Source organism: Haliotis cracherodii, unplaced genomic scaffold (assembly GCF_022045235.1).
Source record: "Haliotis cracherodii isolate W230 unplaced genomic scaffold, xgHalCrac1.p SCAF_21, whole genome shotgun sequence".
NCBI lineage: Eukaryota > Metazoa > Mollusca > Gastropoda > Lepetellida > Haliotidae > Haliotis > Haliotis cracherodii.
Window position 1 is genome coordinate 963,826 of NW_027266277.1, and position 11,041 is coordinate 974,866.

Sequence of the window (11,041 nt, forward strand, 5' to 3'; positions counted from 1 at the left end):
GGTGTCTCTATCAGGTTGTACTATGAAATACATGTGTCAATTGTGGGTAGTGCTATGAGCTTCAGGTGTCTCTATCAGGTTGTACTATGAAATACATGTGTCACTTGTGGGTAGTGCTATGAGCTACAGGTGTCTCTATCAGGTTGTACTATGAAATACATGTGTCACTTGTGGGTAGTGCTATGAGCTACAGGTGTGACTAGCAGGGTGTACTATGAAATACATGTGTCACTTGTGGGTAGTGCTATGAGCTACAGGTGTCTCTATCAGGGTGTACTATGAAATACATGTGTCACTTGTGGGTAGTGCTATGAGCTACAGGTGTCTCTATCAGGGTGTACTATGAAATACATGTGTCACTTGTGGGTAGTGCTATGAGTTACAGGTGTCTCTAGCAGGGTGTACTATGGAATACATGTGTCACTTGTGGGTAGTGCTATGAGCTACAGGTGTCTCTATCAGGGTGAACTATGAAATACATGTGTCACTTGTGGGTAGTGATATGAGCTACAGGTGTCTCAAGCAGGGTGTACTATGAGTTACAGGTGTCTCTAGCAAGGTGTACTATGAGCTACATGTGTCACTAGCAGGGTGTACTATGAGTTACAGGTGCGACTAGCAGGGTGTACTATGAGTTACAGGTGTCTCCAGCAGGGTGTACTATGAGTTACAGGTGTCTCTAGCAGGGTGTACTAGGAGTTACAGGTGTCTCTAGCAGGGTGTACTTGGGGTTACATGTGTCTCTAGCAGGGTGTACTTGGAGTTACAGGTGTCTCTAGCAGGGTATACTATAAGTTGCAGGTGTCTCTAGCAGGGTGTAGTATGAGTTACAGGTGTCTCTAACAGGGTGTACTATGAGTTACATGTGTCACTAACAGGGTGTACTATGAATTACAGGTGTCTCTAGCAGGGTGTACTTTGAGTTACATGTGTCACTAGCAGGGTGTACTATCAGTTACAGGTGTATAGTTCCAGCCAACTGAGATACCATGCGGCAGTTTAACATGAATCCCCCACCGATACCCAGTGCACTGTTTTATCCACATATAACGTACAACAAACAATATGACGTCACGATACAAAGCCGTTATCTCAATACAGCAAACTGTCCAATCGGATTGCTGCACTCTCTGACGACTCATCAAAACATGATTTACTTCCTGAAAATGTCACCAGTTACAAATATTATGTTTTTTCACAAATGTTTTTTTCGGAACTGACATTGACCCTATTTTTGAACTTTAAGTAAAGAATGATCACATCAATCCAAACGTTGACGTTGGAAACATCTGCGTCTTCGGCTTGGAAGGACCCATCACGCGGTCATGGGTGGTTTAAGTGAACAAGCTGCAGTACACAGTATTTCTGTCCTCGTGATTTACGACATATAATAGTCCTAAAACATTCGTAAATAGCAAAAGATAAGGTTCACATTTGGAGGTCTTGAGTTAAATCTGTTTTAATTGGCCTTTGGATCAGCTATTAACATGCTTCCCATTGTTACGATCAATAGCATCAGTCCCACTGGTTTAATTACACGCTGTGGCCCCTATTTCGATACACACAAATTATTTACGTTCGTAAAATAGTTTAAGACTAGTTTGTGTTTGTGACGTTTGCAGAAAACATTCATGCATGTGGTATACGTTTTATAAACATAAACCCGACAACTAGAGTACTACGTTAATGACCCGCATCTTCCCGAAGGAAGGGAATTAAGTGACGGTGAAAGTCCAGTTTCCACACTTGCCGAACTAGGCTTAAATTATGGAGTTATATTTTGGCTGGACTGACGAGTCTATGCATAGTCCAATCAAAATCGCGTTACGAAATCGATATCCGGTTCGTAAACTGCCTTGTAGATTTCGGTCGATTGCAGGATTTTCAAAGCATCTGTACCGTCAGTTTAGCCTTGACGTATACTCAACAACAAAAGTTCCTGTGACACCAATATGTTTGTGTATTTTTCAAACAAGTAAAGTTTGGTTTTAAATATTGTAGTACATGTATGGAATCAAGTCACAAAAACGCGACTGCCACAGAAAAGCATGCATTCCATGCAAAAGTTGACTTTTATGCTGGCCCCATGCATTTCACTACCCAAGAATAGGTATAAAAACATGTGCGTTAACGAGATTCCATATGCATTGTTTAGCGTCATGCTGACAACAACCAGTCAGAAAAACAACAAAATAACGCAATTATTCAACATTACGAAATGCCACGCCTGTCCGAAAATGAGCGTATGCGAACCATTGGTATGCTTGAAGCAGGATCGAGTCAACGTGATGTTGCAAGGCAATTTAACGTCCACAGAGACACCATTTAGTGTTTATGGCAACGTTGGCAACAGACGAATGCAGTCAGAGACCATCCTCGGAGTGGCAGGCCACGCGTAATAGGCCTGGCCGGCTCGCTCCCCTGATCTCTCACCAATCGAGCACATGTGGGATGAGATGGATCGGCGCCTTCGATGTCAACCACGTGTTCCACAGACACTCCAGGAAATTCGAAACATGCTTCAGCAGATATGGACAGATATCCCACAGGACTTTGTGCGTCGCCTGGTCCATTCCATGAGACGAAGATGTGTTGCTTGCATCGCAACCAGAGGTGGACACACACGCTGTTGATTGGTAAATTTACGTTTTGGCATGTTCGTGGGTTTTGTAAATCACACATTTTCTGAAGTCAGTATGGCAAACTAAACCATTTGAACACTTACAGGAGTCTTTTATCTGTTGCAAAAAGAAATTGTTTCAAATTTGGTAAAAAAAAACATAACTTTGCATTAAATCTTATTCAATGTCACAGGAACTTCTGTTGTTCAGTTTATGTATTCCAAATCTTTTCATGTTTCAATCAAGGTGCTAACGTGATTTGATGCACTTCGCGAAATATGACCCGCTTAATTATGATAAAGGTGTTGATTTTCAATCATATCGTCTTGACTGGGCGCCGCCATTTTGTTTGAAGCAAATGCAAGTGATATGAGAGGTGGAATCTGATTAGTTAAAAGGAGGGACATGGAAGGGACATAACTCGTAATAGCCACTAGTGGTCCTACGATCGAGCCATAAAATTCCAGCCATGTTTGGCAATGATGGAAACTGGTCTTTTAAAGTCCGTTAACCCACTTGCATCTGGAAGATGATGGTCCGGGGCTTAGACCCGACAAAGAGAGCACTGCGTTATGATCCGTGGCTTAGACCCGACAACTACAGTTCTGCGCCAATGACCCGGGGCTTAGACCCGACAACTAGAGTACTGCGTCAATGACCCGGGGCTTAGACCCGACACCTGGAGAACTGCGTCAATGACCCGTGGCTCAGACCCGACAACTAGAGTACTGCGCCAATGACCCGGGGCTTAGACCCGACAACTAGAGTACTGCGTCAATGACCCGGGGCTTAGACCCGACACCTGGAGAACTGCGTCAATGACCCGCGGCTCAGACCCGACAACTAGAGTACTGCGTCAATGACCCGGGGCTTAGTCCCGACACCTAGAGTACTGCGTCAATCACCCGTGGCTCAGACCCGACAACTAGAGAACTGCGTCTATGACCTGGGGCTTAGACCCGACACCTAGAGTACTGCGTCAATGACCCGTGGCTCAGACCCGACAACTAGAGTACTGCGTCAATGACCCGTGGCTCAGACCCGACAACTAGAGAACTGCGTCTATGACCCGGGGCTTAGACCCGACACCTAGAGTACTGCGTCAAAGACCCGTGGCTCAGACCCGACAACCAGAGTACTGCGTCAATGACCCGGGGCTCAGACCCGACAACCAGAGTACTGCGTCAATGACCCGGGGCTTAGACCCCACAAATATATGATGTCAAACACTGAGTCTATGACCCAGGTACACTCGTCATTTATATCTATCCATCTTTTTCAGTTCGTGCAGTCTCCCAATGACAATATTACGCACTGACATCCTATCTACATTAACAGCGACAAGACCCTTTCCATATTCATCGACATCTGGGTGCAGGGGTGGCCCAGTCGTCTTAGGCGCCGCGATTCGCTGAGCAGAGTTGCGTCCCTTGGACACGCCAGAAACCTATGATTGAGGGTTCGAATCCCGGTTCGCCCCGATTATGTTTCTAGGTTTGTAAGCACCATACCCGTGCTCGTGGGTTTCACCTAAGTGGTAAACGTCTGAGACCTGCATCACTTCGGGCTTTCCTCCCACATATAACTGGAATACTGTTAAAAGCGGCGTTAAACCCAACTCACTCACTCACTCATCGACATCTCTGAAGGCAGAGTGGTTTGCACAATTGCGACTATATCATATGTAGGGAAGCACTATCACATAGTGATGATACCAGGTGTTCGTGAAAAAGGTGAGTATCCGGCCCAACGCTGCCTCCGTCACAAACACATGCAATGGCAAGTTAATTGTTCACCTGAAAAAAAACATGGGAACATATGATACAGGTCGAAATAGGATTGCATCTGATATCATTTTTGTCCCATATTTGGAAATGTCCTCCACATAACTACCATAAAACCTTTTGAAAGCTGTTGTAGCCCTGATCCAAAAGCCCTGAAAGACATTTTGCAGGTTCATCTTTATTGACACATGAAACCTTTCAACTTTAAACCTTTGTTCTCCACACAAGGTTCAGGTTAAACAAATAGAAGGACACCGTGCTGTTAGGAGAAGGCAATCATACCGACATGCATACCATTCAGGATATGGTCGCTTCGTATTAATCATCATCAATTTAATGTCAAGAGTATAGCCTTCAAGGATTGTTCTTTACAGACAATTACATTACTGTAAGATGAAGGAAGTTAGAGCTTATATTTTGTTACAGATCCTATTTCAAAGAAGAATGACCTTTTGGAAACATTTAATTATTTTAAGAAAAGTATGTGGAAAAAATTTGTACACCTGAAGTAGTTATCTACTGAGATAGATGTATGATAGATATGTACACCTGAAGTTGTTCTTTACTGAGAAGAATGTATGATAGATATGCACAGATCACGTAGTTCTCTACTGAGATAGATGTATGACAGATATGAACAGGTCAAGTACTTCTCTACTGAGATAGATGTATGACAGATATGTACAGGTCAAGTAGTCAACTACTGAGATAGATGTATGACAGATATGAACAGGTCAAGTAGTCAACTACTGAGATAGATGTATGACAGATATGTACAGGTCAAGTAGTTCTCTACTGAGATAGATGTATGACAGATATGCACAGGTCACGTAGTCATCTACTGAGATAGATGTATCATAGATATGTACAGGTCAATTAGTTTTCTACCGAGATAGATGTATGACAGATATGCACAGATCACGTAGTCATCTACAGAGATAGATGTATGATCGATATGTACAGGTCAAGTAGTTTTCTACTGAAATAGATGTATGACAGATAAGCACAGGTCACGTAGTCATCTACTGAGATAAATGTATGATAGATATGTACAGGTCCAGTAGTTTTCTACTGAGATAGATGTATGACAGATATGCACAGGTCAAATAGTTATCGACTGAGATAGATGTATGATAGATATGAACAGGTCACGTAGTTATCTACTGAAATAGATGTATGATAGATGTGTCAAGTAGTCATCTACTGAGATAGATGGATGACAGATATGTAAAGGTCAAGTAGTTCTCTACTGAGATAGATGTATGTATAGATATGTACAGGTCACGTACTTCTCTACTGAGATAGATGGATGACAGATATGTACAGGTCACGTACTTCTCTACTGAGATAGATGTGTGATAGATATGTACAGGTCAAGTAGTTCTCTACTGAGATAGATGGATTACAGATATGTAAAGGTCGAGTAGTTCTCTACTGAGATAGATGGATGACAAATATGTACAGGTCACGTACTTCTCTACTGAGATAGATGTATGATAGATATGTACACGTGAAGTAGTTCTCTACTGAGATAGATGTATGATATATGTGTACACATGAAGTAGTTCTCTACTGAGATAGATGTATGATAGATGTGTCAAGTAGTCATCTGCTGAGATAGATGAATGATAGATATGTACAGGTCAAGTAATTCTCTACTGAGATAGATGTATAATAGATATGTAAAGGTCAAGTACTCCTCTACTGAGATAGATGTATGATAGATATGTACAGGTCAAGTAGTTTTCTACTGAGATAGTTGTATGATAGATGTGTACACATGAAGTAGTTCTCTACTGTGATAGATGAATGATAAATATGTACAGGTCAAGTAGTTCTCTACTGAGATAGATGTATGATAGATATGTACACGTGAAGTAGTTCTCTACTGAGATAGATGTATGATAGATGTGTACACATGAAGTAGTTCTCTACTGAGATAGATGTATGATAGATGTGTCAAGTAGTCATTTACTGAGATAGACGAATGATAGATATGTACAGGTCAACTAGTTCTCTACTGAGATAGATGTGTGACAGATATGTAAAGGTCAAGTACTTCTCTACTGAGATAGATGTATGATAGATATGCACAGGTCAAGTACTTCTCTACTGAGATAGATGTGTGACAGATATGTAAAGGTCAAGTACTTCTCTACTGAGATAGATGAATGATAGATATGCACAGGTCAAGTAGTTCTCTACTGAGATAGATGGATTACAGATATGTAAAGGTCGAGTAGTTCTCTACGGAGATAGATGTATGTTAGATATGTACAGGTCAAGTAGTTCTCTACTGAGATAGATGAATGATAGATATGTAAAGGTCAAGTACTTCTCTACTGAGATAGATGTATGATAGATATGTACAGGTCAAGGAGTTCTCTACTGAGATAGATGTATGATAGATGTGTCAAGTAGTTCTCTACTGAGATAGATGTACGATAGATCACCTCGGTTAAGTCGTTTCCGGATGTACAATATTATGCTAGTCCGGGAAAATATGTTTTAATGCCCGTGAAAGCCAAGTGTCTGGCAGTTGCACACATCTCAGATTTCCTGAAATTACTGACAATCAGTGATGACACCGAGTGGCAAATACATCCTCGTCTCACGATAGCACCCGACACTCACACAACTTACATGAAGATGTAAGTGTTAGTTTGTTTGTTTGTTTGTTTGTTTGTTTGTTTGTTTGTTTGTTTGTTTCAATAACCATGCTCTCCGACCGCGGCCTGTAAACAATTGAGAGTGGGCCGGACAATCCAGTGATTGGTATCATTAGCAATGATCGAGGTGGTCGGGGTACGACGCTACGTTGTCAGTCAGGTCACCAGGTATGGCTACCCAATTCATTAAATTGCCAGTGAGTGAGGAGGGGTGACAACACCATGTAAAGATCTTAGTATGTGATAGCATCGTACATCATGTTGACAAGAAATATGTCCTGTTTTAGTGTTTGTTTGTTTGTTTGTTGTTTAGCGCCGCAGTCAGCAATATTCCAGCTATACGACGGCGGCCTGTAAATTATTGAGTCTGGACCAGACAATCCAGTGATTGACATCATGAGCATCGACCCACGCAATTTGGATACGATGACATGCATCAACCAAGTCAACGAGCCTGACCACCCGATCCCGTTAGTCGCCTCTTACGACAAGCATTGTCGCGTCTTTCCGCAAGCATGGGTTGCTGAAGACCTATTCTCTTCCCGGATCCTCACGGGTCGTCATATCTAGTGAATTCCTCTGAATGTCTACCATAACATTTAATACCTATGCACGGTAGAAATGGTGGCACCCAAATCTGGAACTGATGGTACATTGCTCGACATGAAGAGGAAATTTACGATTTGAAAATCAAGTTATCCCTCTTGCCACACAGCCTTGTCCAGAGGCTGCCATCATAATGATAGTCTTCACGCAGAACCAGATCGGGCACTGAATATAGTTTCTCAGCTGTTTCTCTGACTTCGATCTCTAGTAGATGGATGAAACTACTCGTTTATCTTGCCATGTAATCTGTAAATCTCAAAATGAGGTTGAGCTTCTTGGCAATGTGTCCTTTCTTTGATTTAAGTAAATTAGACACAAAATCAGACTCGTGTGCAAAGAGGAACAGATCTGCTACTGGGAAAAGTGTTCTATCCCTTAATTTCACAAAGAGGAAATCCAGCAACTCACGTGTTTGGTTATCTGAGCTGTTTTAACAAATTGATCATATCCATCATTTGTCATAGACTAAGGGGCAAAAGAAAGTTGGATTTCTTTTTGAAATTGAAAGAACAGTTGTTAAATTTGATTATGTCTGTTTAACCATCCTTCATTCTTGCAACATTTTGTAGAAAGCAATCTTTGGTTGTTGTTTTTTGTGTAAAAATAAATTGGTTCAATGAGTACTGGGGTAAGGAATTATTTTGCAACCACGTGACCTGAACCATGTTTGAAAAGTAGTAAATGTGTGCTGAAAAACATATATATTATTTTAAGATAAGATGCCTGTGATATCGATCAGTTGTTGTTTTAGGGTTAATTTATAAAAGTTTTCTTCAAATTATATTTTTCAACTAAAAAAACATTCTGGGTTTGCTGACTAAACGCCAATACATTTTATATGATATCTCTAACTTTGGATAGTTTCAATTGAAAATCAATATGTGATAAAATGAAATGAGATGTATTGTTTCTTTTGGCGCTCAGTTTTTAATTAATTTGTCTAACTCCTTTCTTGGAAGCAAAACCTTATTGATTAGAGAATGTAAATTCTCTTTCGAATGATCATGAGGGATATTTGTGAAAAGGGTGGAAATAGAAAAAAATCTTAACGTGAACATATTTTCTTGATCTGAGATTCTATAACTTCCAGTAACTATTTTGATTTTTTCAAAATCCATGCGTGATAACCTTCACTTGTCGGATATTCTCAGACAGTATTTAATAACCCTTGGCTTGATTGTTATCAGAATTAATATGAGTTGTTTTCACAAGGATTTGTTGGTACATTTGCTGGACCTTGCATTATGTCTTTCTTCGTGTTGATTCTGAATTGCGATATGACCAGAATCTGAAGTACGTGAAACTCACTTCCACACATACACTGCCAGACACGCACTACCGAACATACACAGCCCAGACACACTACCGCACATACACTGCCCAGACATACACTATCGCAATTTCACTGTCGATACACACACTACTGCACATACACTGCCCAGACACGCACTTCTGCACTTACAGTGCCTAGACACGCACTTCCACACAGACACTGCCTAGACACACACTACCGCACATACACTGCCTAGACACGCACTTCCACACTTACAGTGCCTAGACACACTACTGCACATACACTGCCCAGACACACACTACCGCACTTATAGCGCCCAGACACAAACTACCGCACATACACTGCCCAGACACGCACTTCCACACAGACACTGCCTAGACACGCACTTCCACACTTACAGTGCCCAGACACACACTACCGCACATACACTGCCCAGACACACTACCGCACATACACTGCCCAGACACACTACCGCACATACACTGCCCAGACACACACTACCGCACATACACTGCCCAGACACACTACCGCACATACACTGCCCAGACACACTACCGCACATACACTGCCCAGACACACTACCGCACATACACTGCCCAGACACACTACCGCACATACACTGCCCAGACACACTACCGCACATACACTGCCCAGACACACTACCGCACATACAGTGCCCAGACACACTACCGCACATACACTGCCCAGACACACACTACCGCACATACACTGCCAAGACACGCACATACACTGCTCAAACGCACACTACAAATCTCTATGAATAAGACCACACCAACATGATACTTAGCGTGCCTGTCGGTAGGATATAGTAATGTATATATGTATACATTGCGACACAGAAGGTATACGTATGAGAGTATGTACATGTGACTCACTGGCATTATGTGTGTTGACACAATAGCTATGACATATGATTCACTTGTGTCAGCTATTTCATCTGTGTCACCTGTGTCACTATGACACCTATGTCTCCTGTGTAACCTATGTCATCTGTGTCACCTATGTCACCTGTGTAACCTATGTCATCTGTGTCACCTATGTCACCTGTGTAACCTATGTCATCTGTGTAACCTATGTCACCTGTGTAACCTATGTCATCTGTGTCACCTATGTCATCTGTGTCACCTATGTCACCTGTGTAACCTATGTCACCTATGTCACCTGTGTCACTATGACACCTGTGTCACCTGTGTCACCTGTGTCACTATGACACATATGTCACCTGTGTCACCTGCGTCACCTCCGTCAGCTATATGTCATTTGTATCACCTACGTCACCTATTTCAGCTATGACACCTATGTCACCTATGTCACCTATGACACCTATGTCACCTATGTTACCTATGTCACCTATGTCATCCGTGTCACCTGTGTTAGCTATGACATCTGATTCACCTGTGTTAGCTATGTCACCTGTGTCGACTGTGTTAGCTATGTAACCCGTGTCACCTGTGTTAGCAATGTCAGTTGTGTCACCTGTGTTAGCTATGACATCTGATTCACCTGTGTTAGCTATGTCACCTGTGTCGCCAGTGTCATCTGTGTCACCCGTGTCACCAGTGTCAGCTATGTCACCCGTGTCACCTGTGTCAGCTATGTCACCCGTGTCACCAGTGTCAGCTATGTCACCCGTGTCACCTGTGTTAGCTATGTCATCTGTGTCACCTGTGTCATCTATGTCACCTGTTTCACCTGTGTCACCTGTGTCGCCAGTGTCATCTTTGTCACCCGTGTCACCAGTGTCAGCTATGTCACCCGTGTCACCTGTGTCAGCTATGTCACCTGTATCACCTGTGTCAGCTATGCCACCCGTGTCACCTGTGTCAGCTGTCATCTGTGTCACCTGTGTCACAAATGCCACCTACACTTACCTTCTAACATGTATGTGTCCAATTTCAATCTCCCCCAAACGTTGGTGCATTCACGCATGCTCCAGGGGCTATCGTCATATCACATAGACATTAAAGATACGATTAAAACATGAATCTGAACCTGGTATCATTGATACAGGTTTTACATATGTATCCCACGGGTTACAATCTTATA

The 11,041-nt window shown here is 42.3% G+C and overlaps 1 protein-coding gene across 1 annotated transcript; it reads right to left on the bottom strand.

Moving 5' to 3' along the window:
- Positions 1–1,092: 1,092 nt before the first annotated feature.
- LOC139471017 (processed variable antigen-like) lies at positions 1,093–10,829 on the bottom strand. The gene is made up of 2 exons (XM_071253320.1): positions 10,337–10,829; positions 1,093–1,160 (listed from the first exon to the last, which is right to left on the bottom strand). The coding sequence occupies exons 1-2, from the start codon at positions 10,827–10,829 to the stop codon at positions 1,093–1,095; spliced, it is 561 nt and encodes a 186-aa protein (XP_071109421.1).
- Between the last annotated feature and the right edge of the window lie 212 nt (positions 10,830–11,041).